General features: G+C 39.7%; 1 protein-coding gene across 1 annotated transcript; it reads right to left on the bottom strand.

The window, feature by feature from the left end:
• Nucleotides 1–4,032: 4,032 nt before the first annotated feature.
• Nucleotides 4,033–23,065, bottom strand: LOC101863445 (V-type proton ATPase subunit H). Its single transcript, XM_005101351.3, has 15 exons — nucleotides 22,690–23,065; nucleotides 20,603–20,684; nucleotides 20,240–20,339; nucleotides 19,738–19,827; nucleotides 17,506–17,619; nucleotides 16,806–16,910; nucleotides 16,259–16,356; nucleotides 15,596–15,703; nucleotides 14,824–14,908; nucleotides 13,952–14,020; nucleotides 12,549–12,658; nucleotides 12,203–12,328; nucleotides 9,156–9,257; nucleotides 8,219–8,332; nucleotides 4,033–6,870 (listed from the first exon to the last, which is right to left on the bottom strand). Exons 1-15 carry the CDS (start codon nucleotides 22,745–22,747, stop codon nucleotides 6,804–6,806), a joined length of 1,428 nt encoding a protein of 475 aa, XP_005101408.1. The 5' UTR covers nucleotides 22,748–23,065; the 3' UTR covers nucleotides 4,033–6,803.
• Nucleotides 23,066–23,329: the final 264 nt, after the last annotated feature.

The raw sequence follows: 23,329 nt of genomic DNA, 5'->3' as shown, positions 1-23,329 counted from the left end.
GCCCCCCCCCCCCCCCTTTCCCCTATACATTTTGATATAGCAGAACAGTGTCTTTAGAAAAGGATGGCCATACTGTACCGTGTTGTGTGTAGAAAGAGAAGCTTTGACTTGACTGCAGAATGATGTGCAACGCACCTAGTGACCTTGATGCACTTCACCATTGACGATCCACTAAATAATAAAATTGCTAAAATTTAAAATATGCACAATAACGCACCAAATCAGGTTCTCCGCGAACAACTTTTCTTATTTTGAGACGCTGATTCCGAATATGAAATCAGTTTTTACCTACGATGATTATTTAAAAAAAAATTGAGCTTTGAGTTTAATTCTGCGCGGCGGCAAGTTTACAAGGGAATATAATATACATGTTACAACTGGCGATTTATCGTACGATCAGATCGTCCAGTTTTTGTACAAATTATCGTTACGTGTAACCGGGCTTTTACCGATAATTTCAGTAAGCCGTGACTTCAACACACAACACGGTACAGCATGGCCACCCTTTTCTAAAGACACTGTACGTTCTGCTATATCAAAATGTGCAGGGGAGGAGGGCTCTCGTGATCTAGAGGTACAAGGGTTCGCCTTTCAACTTTCATTCATTAGGTCCAGAGCTCGAAACCTTCACATAGAGTGCAGGCAAATCGATGTCACAAAGAATCTCCTCGACCGATAGAAAACTGGACGATAGATTGGGAATGGAAGGTGTAAACAGACAACAACGTTCGATAAAAGGGTTGCCATACTGTAGGCCTACCGTGTTGTGTGTAGAACGGTAGCTTTGACTTGACTGCAGGTGCAACGCACCGAGTGACCTTGATGCACAGCGCTCGCTTCACAATTGACGATCAACTAGGCTAAATAATAAAATTGCTAAAATATTATACTTAATAACACACCAAATCAGGTTCACCGCTGTGCAAAAACTGGAGAACCTAGATCTATGTTCGATAATTGAGGAGATATTTGAAAATAAGCCGCACCACGCATTTTTGACCGCACTATATAGTTGATCGTTAAGGGCAGGGGCGGCTCGTGGGGCTAAAAAGTGGGCGTGCACAATTTAAGCTATCGCATGCTGAAGAAAGAAGATAGTCAAGGGCATAGTAAATGAGACTGTGTATAATTTTAGGATCTTTGGGTTGGTGAGGGAGGGCCTCGTGCTTTTATTTTCATTCTTTTTACTTGTCGCTTTGATTTCTAGTACTAGATTTGTTTGGTAGCGAAACATCAATTTCGTTCATCCTGTATTAGAACTGAACAATCAAGTACATGTAGATCTAATAACTTTCACTACTCCACTACAAAACAATTCAAAGGCACAACTCATAAAACGGTCACGTTCACCTCCCTTAGGTTCACGGTTACAGAGTCACTTAAAATAGAGGCAAGACAAACAATGAACCAATCAAAATTCACTTGAGCACTCCGCTGGATTGCTCTGGGGCTCACATAATACTGGCAAAGAATAGCGTAGGGTCTATCGTGTTTATTTTTAGACTGCCTACTGCGGGCTATGTTTCGGCACTATTCGGCAGGAGCACATCTGAGATGTGCCGGCTTATTAATATTAATGTACCGCCAAACTGGCTACGAGCGTCGTTATCGCTTGGGTTATCCACAAGTACCACAAGAGCGATTTATAGGTCAAGTTACACGGTTGAATATCTTTTTCTGTTTAGTTTAAGCGCGTGGACTTTGGCATAGCATAGTAGATGTTTTACGGCGCTATAGACATAGAAATGACAGTTATGGCGCCAGTGAGGACCTTTGTTTTGGTATAATATTTGGCTAGTGTTTGTTTATAGCTTCTTTTGTTTTATTATTGTGGGTGTTTTACGTCCGAGAACATTAAAAAAATTTGGGCGGCACTGCACTACCGTGCTCTATGGACGAACCGCGCCTGGTTAAAGGTGAAGCTGTGCATCAATATCACTCGGTGCGTTGCACATCTGCAGTCCAGTCAAAGCTTCTACTTCTACATACAGCAAGGTAACAGTATGGCCACCCTTTTCTAAAGACACTGTTCTGCTATATCAAGATATACAGGGAAGAGGGGGCTCTTTTGATCTAGAGGTACAGTGTTCGCCATTCATTCATTAAGTCCACAGCTCGAAACCTTCACACAGAGTACATGTACAGACAAATCGCAGACGTCGCAAAGAGACATGGTTTTATGACGAGGAATGTCCTCGATCGAAAGAAAACTGGACGATAGGTCGGAACGTGTAAACAGACAACACAGTTCGATAAAACGGACAGTTCTTTCATACGACGAATCTGATACGATTTATTGCATTCTCTCATGTGCTGCCCGGTTACACGCAATAATAAATGGTATCAGATTGGATGAAAAGTGGTGGAGTTATTCCAAAAAGTTTAGAGAAAAGTATCGTTTTGAGAAAACGGCCGATAACGAAAAAAAAAAAGACTTTATGAGGAAATGGTGGTGACACACATGCCCGGTATGGGAAGAAATTGGGTTTTTGGGGGTTCCTATAAGATGAAATAGTTGTAAGAGAGGCAGAGGAAGCTAAAAATGCACACAACTCAAATTCCATAATTTTTAGCCGGCTCAACGTCTTTAATGTTGATTCAAGCACACATTCCTGTGTGGATTTTACAGAAAATCGTTGATTAAAGGAACAGAAAATGTAAGTTTTCAGCTCTCAAGCTACAGAAATAACCAAACTTTGGCTGCCGTTTTAGTTTTAGTAAAGGGTTTACAGCGCTCGCCACTGCATATTAAGGTCATATGAGCGCAAAGGGGTGGATGTCAACAGAGAAGTCCTTATAGGGAATCAGACTTACTCTGCTAACCTCTCTAGCTTCAAGAGCACAATAGGTCTGCTGTATCAAGGCATCCCGGAAATGACAGGTCACAAGAGTGTGACAAACATACAAAAGAAGTAGAGGAAAAATGACGATAGTAAAGATTAGAAAAGAAAAGCAGCAGTTCCCTGTTGCAGTTCAGGCACAGTTATGAGCAGGACATCGATGAATCAGCCCATTTACAATTCTATCGTGCACAAGAAGACACTTCAGCCAGCAGCACCGCCCCAGGGGGGGGGGGTAATTTAACGTCTGAAACATGGCGACTTCCACCTCTTTCAATTGCAGATACCTCGACTTCTATTCAAGATAAATATATTTTTTTTCATTGAATGCAAGACACATGATTAAGCTTTAAGATGATACCAAAAACTCCGCAGGCCCAAAACAAAAATTGACGAGGGCCTGATTCCACCTCGTCGTGACATATTAACCGCGGGTCGGCAAAATACTAACTGGAACTGAGAACCCTCTCGATAGAAAAAGAAAGACACCAGGCGATTACCAATCAGATAATAGTATTATGCTATATACACCGCTGACTGACGTTCTATAGCCTCCCCCCCCCCCCCCAAATTGTGGGACGCACAGCACCAGATGTTAACAAAACATGCTACTGCTAATACACTGTACACTTTAAGTAGTGTTGAGTCTTCTGTTGTACTGTTTTACCTTTCCATTGACAGAATTTAGACCATTAACAATGTGGGCTGCTTTGACTCGACCTGTCGCAGTGAAATCTGCCATGTAGGCTACTTTAGAGCCAGATACATTCCAGGAAAATGTTTAGTTTTGGTAAGAGTTTCGGGGCACATGCAAAACAATAAGGTTGTATATTAATATAAGTGCCAAAGATTTGAGGAGTTACTAAAGAATAACATACAAAACAAGGAGGAAAGACAAGGACAATAGATGTTTGATTGGAAAGAAAAAACAAAACACAGCATGGCACCTGCCAACCACCCATCCAAGAAAAAGGTGAAGATACTCAATGGAAATCCTATTCTCACCCATGCAGACTTCAACTCCCATCTTTCCAATACAAGGCCTAACCATGGCACAACAAGCATCAAATTCAAAAAGACAATCAAGGGCTTACACCACTCGTTTCTGACATTGATAGACAAACAATGTCACAGTGGTACACTATGAAGTACGAGGACGACAGTGACAAAGCAATAACCAAAAAAACACACATTTAGATCACAAAAAATGGGTTTATTTCATAGCCCATGATAATGATACATTTACATTCATTTGACATTCTCAACTATGTATGTATATTTTATTAATGAATGCTATACACTGACTAGTGAGCATCTATAAAACATGTGCACAACTTGACAAATTGAAATGAGTTCTACAAATACCATAAAATTGCTAATTTCCCTAGACTTAGACCAGAAGAATAGCAGAAAGATGAAAACAAGAAAAATACAAATACATGTATTGGCTATCTATAGTCCGTAATAACTAGACCTCTGTCAATGAGTACAAAAAACACAATTTGAGCCAAAGAAAGTGAGGGTTGGGGAGTTGGTGTTTAGGGGCAGGCAACACATGAAAAGGGTGTTAGGCATCGGAGATATCCACCCCTCCCCCCAAATTACAGGTCCAGTGTTGGCCCTGGCTGATACGAAGATATCCCACCATTCTCCGCTTTCCGCTCATGACACAAAACAGAAAAATCCACAAGAGCCAGCAAGCCAAAAGTAGCTCTCTCTACTTGATAGAAACCTGATAACCATGATAAATAAAGTAATATAACGTTTTAAGAAAGGCAATAAACATTTTGGAGACAAGCTGACCACCAGACAAACACCTGTTGCTGGTTGGTTACAACAACTGAAATACACACACCACGTACCAAAATTTTGTCAGTTGTACAACATAGGCGTAAACATATAACAATAACTGTAGGCCTACTACAAACAGGTGAATACCCCATTTCATGATCCAGTAAAAAAAGATGTCAAGGATTGCTACCTGCCCACCCCTATGTTGCGCAAGTGACAATTTGTGCACTGATTAAATACATCCATCTACACGATATACCAGATGTATGAGTGAGTCTTCTGATTAACATTGGACCGCAATATATTTGATTGCGGCGAATCTCACACTCTATTCGCCCTCACAATCTCACCAGAAAAAAAAAAGATACCCTCAGTCTTCTGAACAGATTTTCCAAACACAAAACAGAAATAAAATTACACCACATCATCTGGGAACTAGTCTTTGCCACAACAGCCATGAACACAACATGCACACATACACAGTCATGTAAAGGCCTAGAGCCAAAGGTGGTTCAAAAAGGTCACACGGACATTATATACATCAGTAAGAGGTCATGATTATAAATATTTGTTAACAGTGACACCTTCAAAGTAGGCTACTTTGAAGTAAAAGACTCTAAGAGCAAGAGGCAGGGAGGAAGGACAAGAAACAGGTTGCATCACTATATTCAATTTTAGAACCCACAAAACTGAAGGAAATTCGAAGCTAGCTACACGTCTTAGGTCATATCAAGCGTCAATCCTCGGATAGTTTTCTTTGAAACATGGTTATCAAGGACACACAGTGACATGGAGTAGCTTCGTACATAGTTCATAGGCAGTCTTACGGAGGGGGACTCTCATAGACTGTTGACGAACAGGCCTCTTATATTATCTAGAGGCAGTAATAATATATGAAATCAGTCACCCATATCACAGATTGACCAAAAGACCATAGTTCTAATAACAGACAGCTACACAAAGTGACCACCAGCCCCCTAATTACACAACCTGAAAACTCTTTCTCTCCCTGTTACATGACACACAAAGAAAGATAGAATCACATAAGAAATGGCAAAGTCAAGATCACAGTGAATTTTTTGCAGCTAACATGAAAGGATGTTGACCTCTAAGTCCCCCTAAAAAGTGGAATGTCAAAATGAATCAGGAATATTTTAAAATGTCTATCCCTGCACAAAAACATTAGTGTCATAAAAGAATTTAGTTAGTGCAAGAAGGATCCAAAATATATTACATATTTCATGTAATAATTAACTCGACCCAAGAGTTGAATCAATGGATAACTAAGGCCTCTGTTTTTTTGGTTTTGTCATGACAGTTCTCACCCACAATGAAAATATTGTTTTGCATGATATTGCCACTACTCACAATTGAGTTTTAGGGCCACTATGTTTCTAGAAAACTTGAAGCACTGCTGGCGGTAAAATGTGTGAAACATTAATTTGTTGACACTCATTTCACACCAAGCCTTTCGAGTTTCACTCTTGATAAGTCAAGTACAAGAATGCGTAGGAAATTGCATTTCACTGGTGCCAAAAACAGTTCAATTGCAAAGTAGAATAATGGTGTATGTAATGGCATCCACCTCCGTCTAGCGCAACCACAAGAAATAGGCCCTATACACACCAGCCCTGGAATGCACCACACGATTGAGCAACATCTAGCAGCCACCTTTCTCCCAGACACTTCAGCCTTTCAGGTTTCTCACAGGGAAAGATTAAGTAGTCTACGAGACATGCAGGGATCATTCTACGCAACAGACCTAATCTAGATGAGATAGGAACCGGTATTTAAAGGTTATGACAGTCATGTCATGCGTTAGAAAAATCAGCAACAGGAATTGAATTGTACACCACTTTTCACAGACTTGAGTTATAATTTCAGAAAGCATACAAATACACAGACACATACATACACACAAAATACTCATTTGGGGTGCTTACCTACTTTGCAGAGACTTACTCACACGCAAAAAAAATTACTCATCGAGCTAACTTTGAGGGACAAAAAAAAAAAAAAAAAAAAAAAAGAAAGGAGACGTTCTCCCATTCATAAGAATATGCACACACATTTGTTCACACTCAAGAAGAGTCCAGCATTCGCTCATTACAGTCCATGTACAGTGTCCATCACAGCTGTTGGTCCAAGACTACGCTAACCTTGACCCTCATACTATGCCTTGATGGGATTTGGGCCAAACCCGGGCTGCTTGGCATCCTGTGCCTTGCCGAGGTACTCCCTAGAACAGATACAAAGGTTATTAAAATATCACTGGCGGGTCATGGAATATCAACAAATTCTTGGCTTGTATCAGGGAAAGGGGGAGAGGGTGAAAAGAGAGAGAGAAGAGAGGATGGGGAGAGAGAGAGAGAGAGAGAGAGAGAGAGAGAGAGAGAGAGAGAGAGAGAGAAAGAGAGAGAGAGACAGAGAGAGAGAGGGAGAGAGAGAGAGAGAGAAAAGTATGTATATTTGTGAATATAAACCTTGCTATAGAGCACATACTGCATTTACAGTACATATTATATATACATATAATGATCATTACACCTGTTACAAAGTGAAAAAAAAAACCCAAAGAAAAACTATAGTCAAGTTATGTTCAAAACTGCAGAGCTTCATAAATGGATGTCTAAGAAGGATAGTGGGGATCAAGTGGAACGATCGAGTCACAAATGCTCAACTGTGGAAAAGAACAAGCCAAAGGGCAGTAAAGGAAGACATACAGGTGAAGAAATGGAAATGGATTAGGCACACCCTGAGGAGACTCCCGACAAGCATCATCAGACAGGCTTTGGCGTGGAATCCACAAGGAAAACTTAAGAAAGGAAGACCAAAGATGACATGGAGGCGAGCGGTACAAGCAGAAATGAAAAAAGGGGGGGGGCCTTGAGAAATGTTGATGGCCTATGCTCCACTGGGAGTTCAATAGAGCAAGAGAGAGAGAGAGAGAGAGAGAGAGAGAGAGAGTTATGCTGAGACACTACGTCGCCTCAGGACTATTATTTTGTCCAAAGTTTACTTAAATAGAGAGTGACTTTGAGCAAAATAGTTCTTAGGCGACGATTACTCTAACAATTACAGATAGATACTCCATAATACCAAAAAAAAAAAAAAAAAAAAAGGAAAGAAAGAAAAGAAATACAAATATAGCCTACTTTTTTAAGTACTGGAAATTGAATCGGAGTCTGAAACTAAAAGAGAACAAAACACTCTCCAGCCATGACTGTTTCACAATTAGCATAGCAAGTGGTCATTACCAAGCTGACTTAATGTTTACTTGAACATCATTACAGCAAAAAATCATAACCCGTAAAACAAACCCCTAAAACAACTTGATTATCTTCTTATGTTTTAGTTTTAGTAGAGGTTTTACGGCGCTCGCAACTGCCTAAGGTAATATGAGCGCCAGAAGATTAGAGGTGTTAAAAGAGAGTAACAAACATAAAAAAGATGGAGGGGAGACAAGGACGATAGATTTTTAATAGGAAAGAAGAAGCAAACCACACCAGAGCACCCGCCAACCACTCACATTATCTTCTTAAAACCTCAGCAAAAGACAGAAAAGAAACAAACAACAAGACTCTCACCAGTTATGGACCATAATCTTTTGCACTGCAATGAGTGCCTCGTATTTGACATTGGGGTCAGAGTGCATCATAAACTGCATCACCATCTGCTTGCCGCCCAGCTGTTCCACGATGCTGGGGGAAGTAAACACAATCGTATGGTTTAGTTTTAGTAAGAGTTATATTATGGCATTTGTAACACAAGAAGGTCATAAAAGTAGAGCTGATCAGAGGTGTTACTAGAGTAACATATCAGTTAGTTTAGTAGAGGTTTTACAGCTCTCACAACTGCATAAGGTCATATGAACGCCAGAAGATGAGAGGTGTTACAAGAAAGTAACAAACATAAAAAAGAAGGGGAGATAAGGACGATAGATGTTTGATAGGAAAGAAGAAGTAAATCACACCAGAGCACCCACCAACCACCCACTAATATATCAGGAAAAGGAGGAGAGATAAAGAAAATAAAGGTTTGATAAAAAAGAAGAAGCAAACCACACCAGACCACCTTCCGACGATCAACAAAATACAGTCAACACACAAACATGGACACGCACAGAGAAATATATCCTGTCACCATCTCCATACAAAATTTACACAGTTTTGCAACACAGGAGGAACATACAAACACACACAGACACATTGACTGTTATCATATTTGCAGTAACTTAAGTCAAGACTTCACTCAATTCTATCTGCAAAGACATTGACAGACACTTTACACATTACCATCGTCATATTGAGTTTGAAATTGCTCAATACTGTTAACAAACATACACATTAACTGTCTTGATCTTCACATAAAACTTCATGACTGAAAGTCTTCTCAGTACAACTATGACACACACACAAACACCCAAACACCAACAGACACTTCACAGGCTGGGTTTCACCAGTAGGCTGTAGGTGGCTGATCCACCTCTAGTTCAAAATGCGGTAACAAACAGTAGACACTTACTTCTTCCCCCTTGGGTAGTATCTCACATACTCTCCAATGTCGTGAGCAGCAACAGACAGAATCAGTGGGTCCTTGCTGGTTTCCAACAACTTGATTAGCATCCTGTGTACAATCAACACAACAGATTATTTTTTTTGTTTGCCCATCTGTTTGTTAGATCATTTGTGAGCCTTCTTGACAAAATGAGTTACTTCTCGGATTTTGGCAGAACGAATAAAGATATGTGAAACTGATAGGTTGAGTTCGTATGATTTATTAGTATGAAATGATAAAAGATGTGTTAAACTTGAAGAAAATAGCATAAGTTGAAAATGTACAAATTCAACCCCAGCGTCAACTTTTGGCCAATGTCTCCAATAATGAATTGCAAGAAGCAACTCATTTTGTCAGTATTCTTCCTATTTGTTCATTCTTTGTAAACTTTTGATTTGAAATGAATTTTACTAAGATTATGAGAACTCTTGACCCATGCATATTTTGAATCCATTTTAAATGTAGAAATGCAACAGATTCATGTTTTTTACAAGTAACATTTCATACACAAATGTAGTTCCAACAGAGGTTACATTTTTTGCTCTTATTCAAACAATAATTCCATTCCTTATTTGCAGTTAGAGCCTGTTAAGAAACTCTTTAGGCTTTTCCCAATTGAACATTAACGACATGAGTTCCATTCTCACTGGGAAAAATCTATTTCATGAAGCATCACTGTCTTAACGCTGGGATGCTATATAATATCCCACACACAACACATTGGCCTTGATAAACAGGGTTGGAGAAGCCTGCTGTCTAAATAATGTAAATGGCATGGAAGGTGGTGTAAAACTACATATACAGTTGACATTGCTCAAATGACCACCCATTGTCAACGAGAAAAGTGGTTGTCTTAAAAATTACGCATTATTGTGAGGCACCAGGACAATGAAGGCGTTAATACAGAAAAAAAATGTGCGGGGTGGGAAGTGGCCATTTGTACAGGTGATTGTTTTGGACAGGTAGCCATTAGAGCAAGTTTGTATAAAGTTTGCACAAACATTGAGGTACCCCTTACTTCATAATACTACAATGTGAGCCTTTGTCAATAGGTGGGGGTTTCTTCACATACTTTACAAAATACTTTCCTATTTCAATAAAAAATGGTGCTACAGCTGTGAAATTTGTATATATGTTGTGCTTAATATGTTTCAGTTATGGGAGCAGAGAAATAGCAGTCGGGTCATCAGAAGAAATCTTACAAATATTTTTAGTTCTGAAATTGATGTATTTTTAGAATGCAAAACGTGGTGTGTCGAGTTTGTACTTTTCTGTTGTCAAGTTCAACAATGAAATAATTGCTAAGAAACTCGTCCTCCTACACTTTTACAACTATAACTACATTATTAGTGGTGCTATATCAGGAATAATCATATCTGTAGCTGTATTTTCTTTGTGAGCCTTTCTAGATACAAATTTCTCCCTGCGAGATGAAAAAAGATTGTCATTGTCATCATAGATTTTCATTTTCAAGCATAACTCGTATGGTCATTTCGCAAAGCAACTTCGATTCCCCCTGACTTTGTTTCTATCGGTTTCGGATCGAGCATAATATTGTTCAATGTTTACTCAATGCGCTGACAGATTCCGAGGCTGTGATCGCGCGTGATTTTGCAGTAAACGGAAATCCCGCGACGCCTCGTGCTCTGTCATCATTTGTTGTGCATGAAAGAACCAGTCAGAAAACGAGAAATAATAGGGATGGAAGTACATGCATGGATCCTGTCGATCCATTCAAAGCGTATTGTTGTGCGATGCAAGACAGTGAGAAGAATAACAATGGATGAGACGAATTCATTTAAGTTTTCTTAGGTAGTCATCAAATCTTAACATGTTATGTTCGAAAAATGTTTCCACCATTTAATTAAATTTAAACCAAGTAATGATTAACATTGTACTGCGTTCCAGTGGTCAAATAGTGGAAGATCTGGATGCGATCACACATGCTTGGCTAGATGTCAACGAGAGGGGAAAACTTGATGTAAATTGATATGTTCCAAAATGACGACAAACATTTATTCATTATGTGTCATCGTGGTTATGTTTGAAAAATATTTGGTATTTTGCATAGAGTCATAGTAAAATGTGAATTAAGTGGCATTTTTTCACCATAAGCATGTATTATAAGTCAAACTGAATCTCCTGAATCTTTGTTAGCAAAATTTTTTTGAATGAATTAAAATATATATATGAAAATGGAAAGTTTTTCATTTCTTTCGGACATAACTATGATGGCATAAATGTGAACACAAAGACATTCAGAATTTCTTATTTCTGTGATTTTATATGCTCTTCATGCTTATGTTTTAAAAATTAAAGCAATGAGAAAACTATTAAAATAATTTTATGTTCCATAAATTACTTTTCAGGCTATTTTTCATTTTGTGTCATGGTTATGTTCAAAAGATATTTGATACTTTGCAGAGATCCATAGTAAAATGTGAATAAAGTGGCATTTTTTCATCACCAACCTGCATTATGAGTCAAACTGAATCTTCTGAATCTTTTGCTCAAATTTTCATACAACAGATTAAGATATAAAAATGGAAAGTTTTTCTTTTCTTACAGACATAACTATGATGACACAAATGCAAACACAGTGGCATTCAGAATTTCTTTTTTTGGTGATCCTCACCATTTTATATGCTCTTCATGCTTATGTTTGAAAATTAAAGCAATAAGAAAACTGATAAAATAATTTTGTATGTTCAAATTCTAAAAAAGGTTTTATCATAGTTATGTCTGAAAGAATTTGACTTGATGTTATGTAATGCCCATAACACAGCTTAGCACGTCACCTGTAGGTCTGTAAATACATGCTTTTGTAGGAGGAGATACATGAATAGAAAAATTTAAGTAAAAACGAAACACAAAAAACTTTATCATCAACCCTCTGAGCTACAGAGGTACCCATCTATTGGCAAAAGCTCACATATAAACTTTTCCTTTGGCTGCCTTTCCAACAACTATCAAGTACTGGGGGACAGTTCTGTTCAACAGTATTTCATACTCACTTGAGCAGTTCATAGTTGTGGTCATTGAGATGGGCAGCATTCTCGTGCCAGAACCGGTCAGATCGGTGCACCGGGCTCCATTCAAGGCGGCCAGACTTGACCTCTGACACATACTCGTCCAGGGAGCTGAAGATTGAGAGACGGACACAAGTGTGAAAAAACATACACTCACTTTCTCCAAAATAGGGAGAGAAAGAAAATGGGGGAGGAGAGAGGGAGGGAAAGGGGGTTGAAAGTGAAAGAGTGAGAGACAGTAAAGAGGCAAAGGGAAAACGAGAGGGTGAGACAAATACACAGACAGACTGAGAAGATCAGCAAGAGTGCGTGGTGTGGGTGCGGCAGGTACCTAAGATGTTTGATGGAGTCGTGCAGAGTCTCGGTGACAAACTTGAGGTCGGCCACAATGTCCTCGTCCTGGATGTGACGGCCCTCCTGGAGCTCAAGGTGCTTCAGGACCTGGGGATGGTGATGGTTGAAATGACAGTGATGGTGGTGGCAGTGGTTATGGTGGTGGTTATGACAGCGGTGGTCATGGTATGAAGATGATGATGGTTATAATGACAGTGTTGGTAGTGGCAGTGTTATTGATAATAATGATGGTGGTTATGGTAGTGATGGTTGGTTATGGTTGTGGTGGTAATGGTCATGATCATTGCATGAAGATAATGATGGTGATGGTAGTGGTAATGGTAAGAATGGTGGTGGTTGTGGTAGTGGTGGTCGTGGTTGTAGTGGTAATGGTGATGGTCATAGCATGAGGATGATGATGGTGGTTACGACAGTGATGGACGTGGTTGCGGTTATGATATTGATGGTGGTCATGGTAGTGGCGGTCATGGCTGTAGTGGTAATGGTGATGATCATGGCATGAAGATGACGACAGTTATGACAATGATGACGATGGTGGTTGTTATTGTTATGATGGTGGTGGTTATGGTAGTAATGGTGAAGTTCATGACATGAAGATGGTGACGGTACCATCACTCCTGATCATCACAATGATACTATTGGTAGCATCCCTCCTGATGAAGCCTTGGATACAAATCATGTAGGTGTTTTAGTTAATAAAAATTGTTTAATTACACTTATCGATAAAAAATTACTTCAGAGTCTTCCAAGGTTAAGGTGGTGATGATGATGGTCATTGTGGTAATGATGATGTTCATGACCATGATGGTGGTGACTTTCACATAATTATAGCTATGACCATATTATTGTATTTGTTTTACCAAAAGTGTAATACTATATCAGATATAAATGGCTCAAGACTCATCAAAATCTTAAGTTAATGATTATATTTTAATTCAATGAGCAAAGTGATCTCTCTTTTCTTTTACCCTTTCGCAGACAGACCTCACTGTTGAGTCCCAGAGGAGCTCACTTTGTTTAGTTTTAGTAAGAGTTTTACGGCACTTGCAACACAATAAGGTCATATAAGTGCCGAAGAATACATTATGTGTTACAAGAGAGTAACATACACAAAAAAGAAGGAAGGGAGATAAGGATGACAGATGTTTGATAGGAAAGAAGGAGAAATCCACACCAGAGAACCTGCCAACCACCCACTCTCACTTTGTAGATTGTCCAAAGTTTGGGAATAGAGAAGCACACTGACATAATTATGGCTGTTTAGTGAGGGGAAAAAAGATAAACAAAAACAACAAAGGGAAAGAAAAGAAGTAGGAATTGGTAGCAGAGCCCTGCAACTACCAGCAAACAAGTAGAAATATCCCCCCTCTCTTCCCTTACCTTGCACTGCACCATGGCGACAGCATGTTCCTGTTTCACAAGCTCTTCAGTCACTTTCTCCAGAAGATTCTGGAACAAGAGAATAGAGAGTTGTAGAGTTGTTGTTTTTAGAAAGTAGGCATAACTGATAAAAGCATTGTGATGCTACAATAATGGTCATTTAGTGATAAGAACAGGATTACTAGACAGCAATGATAATAATAATAATAATAACAATGATAATAATGTAGATCATTTCTATAGTGCCCACTCCCATGTGAACACAGCTCTAGGCGGTTTACATAAATGCATGTACAAATAATATTCACATACGCACACGTTTTAACTGTTATCACAATAGACCTGAACCTACAAGACATTTCGAGACACAAAACCCTCCTCAAAAAAATAAATCCACAGCCCAATCAACAAGTAAGATTCGCGAGCGAGCACATGGCAAAATAAAACCCAACCAACCAAAGGGAGAAAAAGGAACGAACTGGACTGCCAGCTGTCATGTAAGCTTTGTTGGCCAAATGATGTTTGCGGTCTATAGTAACGATGCCAAAATGCTTCAGCAAGCGGAAAAAGAGGAAAGCCAAATACATGATCGACGATGGCACATTAGGCCAAAATGGCAGATCAAAACTTCAGTCGAAAAGAAAGCGTTGGGCAATGATGAGTCTTTGTGACCATTACGACCTGTGTCCTAGTGATTTTTACCCCAAATACGATTCTACTCGATCTGACCCAAAAAATTTAGTGAGATTACACCAAAAAAATCGTTGAGGCGTGAGACTGGCCATGTTTTCGTGATTTTCATGCCAAAATCATGAGGGTTGGCATCTCTATTGTACAAGCGTCAATGACATACCAGTTCACTTTACACATACCCGGAATGTGGCCAGGACAATACGGGTCACTTTCTCCTTGATGGCATCGCTGAGTACATCTGCCAGGGTCGGGATGATGTTGCCCCTGATGAATACAACATGGTTGTCAGTATATTGTCACACTTCACGACATAAAGGTCAAAGGTTGAGGGTTTCAATTTCTTGTTGGCGCAGTGATGAAAATTGTTATCATCACAGCCAAATACTCTTTGAATGTCATATAATAAGTGTATACCCTGAAAGGATTTGAACAAAGGTCGACTGCATTACTGTAAATTTCCACTATACGCCATTTTGAAAATTGATGAATGACAGAGTCTTACAGGGAGCAGTCTAAATGATCTCCTCACTCAGTACAAGCGGCCATACTCATACACACACTGAATTATCACCATCATTGCCTTTCTCATCCTGGTTCAGGGTATAGGCCACGAACAAACACTTTCCACCTTTTCCTATCCTGGGCTAGCCTTTTGATGTGATAACATGTCTTCCCACTTTGCTGTACATCAACTTACACAAGACTATCCCTGGAGAAAAAAAGTTTCTGTGAAAATGTCAAAGTGTTTCTTACCATTATCAGAGGTTGTAGTTCACAACACCTCAGCACAGAAGGAACTGGTCTGGGTTATGGCAACACAGAGGAAGAATACGAAGAAGAAAGGGAAGGAGGAGAGTAAGAAAAACAAGAAGAGCAAAAACAATGCGACGACAGAGACTTCACCAGAGCACCCATCATTCACGAGTCCAGAGACCAGAGTGTCGTACTCACTTGTTCATCCTGTTAGCCAGGTCAGAGTTCATGGAGATACACCAGAGACAGAAGACCAGTTGGTACTGGACCTGGAAGCTGCAGCCTCCTGCCAGGACACTGATAATACTGGGGGGACAACAGAAAAGGAGAAAATGAACTTTTTAGTTTTAGTAAGAGTTTTACGGCACTTGCAACACAAAAAGGCCATATAAGTGCCGAAGATTAGAGGTGTTACAAGAGAGTAACAAACACAAAAAAAAAGGAGGGATAAGATGATAGATGTTTCATAGGAACGGAGGATAAACTACACCAAAGCACTTGCAAAGCAGCATCCACAAATAAACTTTTATTTACATTTGTGACTTTAGTGACAAATAGCAAGGAAAGAAAATACAATTCAATTAACACTACGATTGGAGAGCAACAGAGAAGAATGAAAAGGTAACTTTAATTTACACCGATGATACTGAGGAATGACAGGAAAGAAAGAAAATACCACTATCACTTATACTGAAAATGTTGAAGACTGACAGAAGAGAGAGAAATCCCTGCTAAAATGTATCTATCTAATACGAGAAATCCAAACTATTGTTCATAATCATCCCACTAGATGGACCCTCCCTCCCCAACTGAACTGCACCCCAAGTTCACCATAGATGCAAAAGAAAAACATAAACTTACGCGGAAATTCCATCGACCTCAACAAACACAAGCCTATAGTAGTCAATCCTCAACATCATCTGTAGACAGCGGCCAGCCGACAGAAGGTACTCGTTGTTCTAGGAAAATACAACAACAAAAATATGTTTCATATTTAAAAAATGTTATATCATAAACAGGTACCACTTGTTTTGGGGAAAAAGTATTTCAAACATGTTACATTTTTTAAATCTCGTTTTGTGTCAGTACATTTTGAACTAGAAATTTCACCTAGAAAGTCAACAAAGAACTGAAAAGAAAATTGAAAGGTATGAAAAGAACAGGCCGATACCAGCAGAGAGTTAATTTTTGTTTTATTGCAAAGATTTTTAAGGGACTTTTGGGAGTACATATCTTATGGCTCACCTTCAGTTTTCATTAAATGTCATTAAATAAGAATAAACAGTTTACTCAAAGAAAGACTTCACAACAACAACAAAATTATTAAAAAAGCATTCACAATTTCACTAAAAAAACGTAAGATATTTCTAGCTTCTCCTGTGACATTTCCATGCTGAGAAATACTTACAGGGACCTTGATCTGATCCTTCAGCCACACCAGGTAACTCTGCAGATTCTTGCGTTCCATCTGGTCCTTGGACCAACATGCAATCTTGGCGATGATACGACTGGCCTAAACACAGGAGCAGAATAATACCAAGCTTTAACCAATTCACCCAAAAGTGAATCAAATATAAAGGAAATGCAATAAAATAAGGAAAAAAATACAAAGGACAAGTACGGTAAGTTCCTTACTCAACTGACAAACATTGAGATGCAGATCATAAATACACTCAGAACACAGAAGAGTAAGCAGAGAAGTATTGTTTTAGTTTTGCATCCCTTAAAATGGTTTATATCATCAACATCTCGTTAGGTCTTCGTTCGTCGTTGCATAACAAACCATCTTACATTAGCAACTCTGCCAGGTCCTCTAGAGCCATTCCTGTCTAGACATTGATGTCATCTGTCTAGTGTCTACCTCTCTTCCTCTTTCCATTTGTGACTGATTCTAATTGAGTTTTTTTAAAGACTTCTGTGTCTCTATACATAGCCTAAATATTTCAGGCTTTTCTTGATTTCATTACAGTTTATTAAGAAAGCCTTCAAGTAAAATAAAATAAGACAGACGATCAGCATCCAACAAAAGCATTCTGAGTTCTGAGAACTTTAAAACTAAAAGATTTTAACTGAAAAGGTCAATGAAACGGTATCTAATGCACGCTTACCTGGTACACAATAAACTTGTCATCTCTGTCGAGTAGATGGAAAAATGGCTGCCATACTGACTCTTTCTTCTTACGAGCAAACTCTTTGAAAATTTCAACCCTAGACTTGTCCTCCTGGAGATTACAAAGAAAGTCATTAGTATTTTTCTTCTTCTCAATCTTGGAGCTGAGATGTTGCCATCATTGAGTTAGCAATGTGTGCACAGTTCAACCCATGGGTGTCCATCAACACAATTTAGATCATTTAAGAGGAAGGGTAAAGAAACTAGGCTCTTACCTATAAATATTTTTTGGAGTAAATGCAATGTCCCTTTTGTGCTATGGGTGGTTTGTAGTTACACTGCAGGGTTCACAACCGAAAGGTTATGAGTTTGAACCCCATCCCTCTATAATAAGGCACTTTACATGAATTTTCCTCAGTTTCCCCTGGTGGGAATTGGTACCTGGCTATAGACAGTGAAAGATCTTGTTAGTTTGTTAGTGTTCAAGCACTTGATTAGCTACTTAAACTATATGCTTCCCAGGAAGCTTGGAACATTTCTCAGTCTTCTAGGATCCGTTGGGGCAATAATTGTTGAAAATAGCACAGAGCATGGATATGCACTATCCAGGCGAACCTGCCATGGCAGCTACCTGTATAATACGGCCATATGTACAAATGGCCACTTTCCACCCCCCCCCCCCCCCCCCCCCCCGTTTGCGTTTTTCCTATTTAAGTTAAGGCCACCTTTATTCTCACCCCATGTCTCTCTATTCTTACCCCCCCCCCCTCCCCCAGTTGAGAATTGCTCCCCGGACCCCGGAGTGGGCATGAGGCGAGGACTCCCTCCCCCCCCCCAACCTCTCGCAGGCCAATAAAATCACCTTGGCCTTTGATGACTTACCGTATGTGATCAGGAACGAATAATAATAACGTAAAAACATTTTTCTCCTCTCCAGTTAAAAAAAAAGGCTCACAACCAACACTGAGAGGGATGTGGGACCGGCCGCACCATTCGTTGTTTACACACTTAAACGATGGCTAGCCTCTCTGCACACAATACATTATGGTTCAAGGAACAGGGAGCGTGTATGAAAGTAACAAGACACGAGCACGAGACCATGCTCTTGCATGACGGCTGAAGGGTTGTAAATTATTCAGACCAAATGGGCGAGGGCGTTAAATTGTGTTAACTAGTTTAATAATTTTAAGCAATAGAAGCTCTTTTCTTCACTTTCATTTTTTTCTTCTTCTTTTCTTCTTTCTTTTTCTTTTCTTTTTTCTTGCCTCTTCTGTCCTCTTCTTTTTGAACATTTGGAGTGCAGAGCCAAAAAAGAACCAGAGAGCCAAATGAAATTCTCCCGGCTAGACGTGATCCAAAAGAACCAAATTTCTGGGATTTGGCTCCAATTTCACAACCCTGACGGTGATTAGATCTAGATCTATGTCTATTCGGACACCAACACGACCTGTGGATGTGGAGCATTAGCCCCGATAACCTCAGTCCTGATCCCTCTTAGGTCATTTCCGGAAAAACAAGGGAGGGGGTGAGAATAGCGAGACATAGGTTATTCTCACCCGGGGTGACAATAACCACTTCAATAAGTAAACTGTGTAAAACGGTCACCTATCAAACAGGGCCACGGCCATCTTATTTTATCAACCCACGGTAAAATTTACCTGCCTTAGGCGGTCAGGTGTGGTCACTCATCGCCCGACGCTTTGTCATAAATTTTGAATTGGCCCCTCATGCTGCAGAGGGGTCGTCATAATTCATTTACCTGCCGTTATCTTTAGTATCTCCAACGAATGTTTACTGAAGCTGACCAAAGGGAAGGCCTAACAAATAAATTTTCAACTGCTGGTAAGAGAAGCGTGATCCGCCATGACCTGTAAGCCCCGCCCACAACTCATGCACAAATCATGTGTGAGGTGACTTGTCCAGTTTTGTTTACCAAATGCGTAACAAAGTTACAATGGAAGTTGATGTGAACTTGTGACAAACGCATCGTTCTTTCTCCAAGTGGTGGCGACTCGTGTGTTTGTTTTACTACGGCACTCTGTCTTCATCGTCTTACTTTACAATACTTCGTTAATTTTACTCTTGCATAACATAACTCTTCCATGACAGCTGGTGGCCATTTTACACAGGTTTGACTGTATAAATGTAAATTATCATTGTTACATGTTTTGTTATAATTTATTAAACACCCTTAATAAGGCCTTTTTATCCCAAGTGAGCCAAAACCTACCTGTAAAACATCATCGAGAAGGGTAAGGACATACTGCAGAGTCTGATCCCGAGAGATGCCCTCCATCAGCATGCGGAACACCACCACAAACTTCAGAGACACATAGAAAATAAAGTAAAAAGAAATTTAGATCCATACCAATACTGTATTTTGATCTCTATAAAAGATAACATACAACTTTTCACAACTTTTCTTGATGATTCAACGCTTTATCTTTTTATAATTGTACTGTCCAGACAGGGAAAGCAAAAAAAAAAAAAAAAAAAAAGGACCACGACAAAGATGGAAAAAGACAAAGCACAAGAAATATTACAATGTCTTAATACTAATCAGCTAACTATCCTGAAAGCACAACATACCCAGTGAACTTAAGATAGTCATTATCAGCAACACTGCATCCCTCCGCCTCCCTTCCCTCATCAAACCAAAGAGACAAACAAAATTTAGGTCCAAATGCTATAAAAGAAGAAAATGCTGCAAGCACTTGCTGTCAGAACTGTACCTGGTTTGGGTTTTCCTTCAGCATTGTCTCTCTTGCCTCTGCTGAAGCTTTGTCAAAGGCAGAAATGAATTTGTACACCTCCTCCGATATCATCTGACCCCTGGAAACATGCAAAGATAAAAACAAAAATGTTTTGGTTGGGAATACCAAAAAAAAAATGAATACATGGGGCATGATGATGGGAGAAGAAAAGAAAAAAAAGGGCTCATTTCACATACATATATGTATAACATAGCTTAACCACTCCCCCAAACCTCTTTTCCTTTCCCAATAAAGATGACAGTAACTTTTTTTTTTTTAAATTTAAAAAATAAAAACGTACACAATTAGAATTGAAGACAGAAACAGAAACATTCCACTTACTGCAAGTATGACTTCCAGTTGACATTGTTTTTTCGAACAACTTCTGCATGTTCCTGTAGCTTGGAGGTGGGAATCTGACCACCTGTAAAATTTATAAATGAAATAAAATAGCTGTTGTAAATAAAATACCTCTGATTCCAGTAAATGTATCAGCAGACTGGAAAACACAGTTAAAGTTCAATTTCAATTTCACAGCACTTTAAGATCTAATCAAATATTATTATTATTATAATTGCCACAACAAGATTCCAATAAATAAATAATAAGAAAAAGGCAATTAAATAAAATTAATCTAAATATGGAGGGAGCGGTGGTGGAGCAGTTAGAGCGCTCGTCTCCGAAGCGGAAAGTCCGGGTTTGAGCCTCGGTCCGGACAAGGATTTTTTTCGCCCCCTCCCGCTCACCCAGAAGTAATGGGTACCTGTCTTCCAGTTGGGGAAGTAAAGGCGGCATGGAAAGGAACTGGCCACCCTACCACAATATGCCCCACCACCATTTGTCTTTCCACATGTTAAATTTCATCGCACAAAATCGACAGCCATGGCCTCTTCCCAACACCAGCTGGGGAAAGAGGTGTTAGCCTAAAAAGCGTGCAATTTTGTCTGTGGGCAATCCAGAGAGAGAAAGAGAGAGAGAGAGAGGAGTAGCGCGAGAACTTCCGGGCAAAACAAAATGGCGACCCGCGTAGTTCGGCTCGATTCGGAAAGTTAAATAGCCGTAGCATCTTTGTAGACAACCAAATTAATTTAGTTTTCTTGTTCAAAATGATTTTTTAACTTTGTTTTGGTCAAACCGATAGACAGTATTCAGAAAGAGACAGAGAGAGAGAGAGGGGAGGAGTAGATCTTGCGAGAACTTCTGGGCAAAACAAAATGGTGACCCGCGTAGTTCGGCTCGATTCGAAAAGTGAAATAGCCATAGCATCTTTGAAGACGATCAAATTAGCATACACTTTTGTGCTATGTAATTTTTTCTTGGCTTTTATCAATTTGATCGTCCACACCGATAGACAGTATTCCAAAATGAAGAAAAACAGGTCTTGTTTCACACCGGGTGAGAATAGCCTACGCTGGCAAGTCTCACCCGGGATGAGAGGTAGATCGTATTTCTATTCTCACCCCGGGTGAGAATAGCCACTTCCTTTTTCGGGGGGCCACCTCTATTCTCACCCGGAGTGAGAAGAGTGCAGGCGAGTCTTGTGGCTATTCTCACCCGGTGCGCGTTCACCAAATTTTGCGTTCACCCTAAACCACAGAATTCTACACTGTGATAACAGAAAAATTGTAGAATTCTGTGCCGTGAACAAACGTTCCATTACAACTGTAGCCTACTAAACTAAAAGCGTACAATTTTGTCTGTGGGCAGTGGAGAGAGAGAAAGAGAAAGAGAGAGAGAAGTAGCGTGAGAATTTCCGGGCAAAACAAAATGGCGACCCGCGTAGTTCGGCTCGATTCGAAAAGTTAAATAGCCGTAGCATCTTTGTAGACAACCAAATTAATTTACTTTTGGGTTTTAACATCATTTTTAAACTTTGTTTTGGTCAATTTGATCGTCCACACCGATAGACAGTATCCAGAAAGAGACAGAGAGAGAGAAGAGGGGAGGAGTTGATCTTGCGAGAACTTCCGGGCGGGTGAGAATAGCCACTTTCTTTTCGGGGGGTGCCTGAGTGAAGTGTGTTGCATTTTTTGGGTTCACAGTTGTCTATGAGGAAACAAGACGGGTGTGTACCATTATTTGGGTTCAAAGTTTTACGTGAACCCAGATACAAATAAATACAACAGGAAAACGGGGAAAATGAAAGAAGTCAAGGTCATGAAGGGAGCGAAGCATTTACCATGTCCGTGCACCTGCTCAAGGGGCCCCAAAAACTAATAAAAGCACTCAGAAGTTACTACAGTGTACGTAGACACTGAGACTACGTGTCTGGTTTCCGTGTATGTAGATAGTCTGTTGATGTAATTCAAATGCAAAGTCAAGGGTATACAATCAAGTATCACGAGACAGGGGGCAGCCGGGTAGAGCTTGCTGAATTAGAATTGATTGATGGTGTCAAACTAGATCTATCTCAACTTGACAACACTTACCTTTATTGAACCTTTCAAGGTCTTCGATGACATGACTGGCGGCCTCGCCTGAAGCCATTTTCAACAGAGGTTAATTTTGTAACTTTTGAAAGTAAAAAAGGGATACCAAAGAGCAGGCGTTCTGCAACAAATTAGTATTAAACTCTGCTGTTCACTGTTCTTCCAGTTGTTGATGATAATATTCCAAGAGTGATGTCCCCTTAGTCATATGATTCGGTAACGGAAGATATCCGGAGAAACAGGAAATCGGCTTTATCTTTTTTTAAATGTTACTAGTATTATTATTAGAGGGTAATGAAGGGCAGCCAAGGACCTTACAACAAATTAATGGACCCTCCTTTCTCTTTTCTTTTGGTGGCACAGTGCGCAGCACACCCTGTGGAACATACAAAATTTTGCCAACCATGGTCATCCAGTGCGAACTGCGGTCTTTTATTTACAAAGGATATATTATTATATAGGCCTAGCCTAGTATAGGGCTGGGCAGTGGACTCGGTATGGGAGGGAATAATTAATTATATTAAGTGCAAAAAAAAGAGGAGTGAAGTCAGTGAAGGTGGTGGTGCGGGCCTGGGGAAGTAAAATGGAGAGAGAAAATGTAAAAAGAAAATGTAAAAAGAAAGAGAGAGAGAGAGAGAGA

Source organism: Aplysia californica, unplaced genomic scaffold, assembly GCF_000002075.1.
Source record: "Aplysia californica isolate F4 #8 unplaced genomic scaffold, AplCal3.0 scaffold00279, whole genome shotgun sequence".
Classification (NCBI taxonomy): Eukaryota; Metazoa; Mollusca; class Gastropoda; order Aplysiida; family Aplysiidae; genus Aplysia; species Aplysia californica.
The sequence above is the reverse complement of the archived record's forward strand: the minus strand, read 5'-3'. Positions and strand labels throughout refer to the sequence as shown.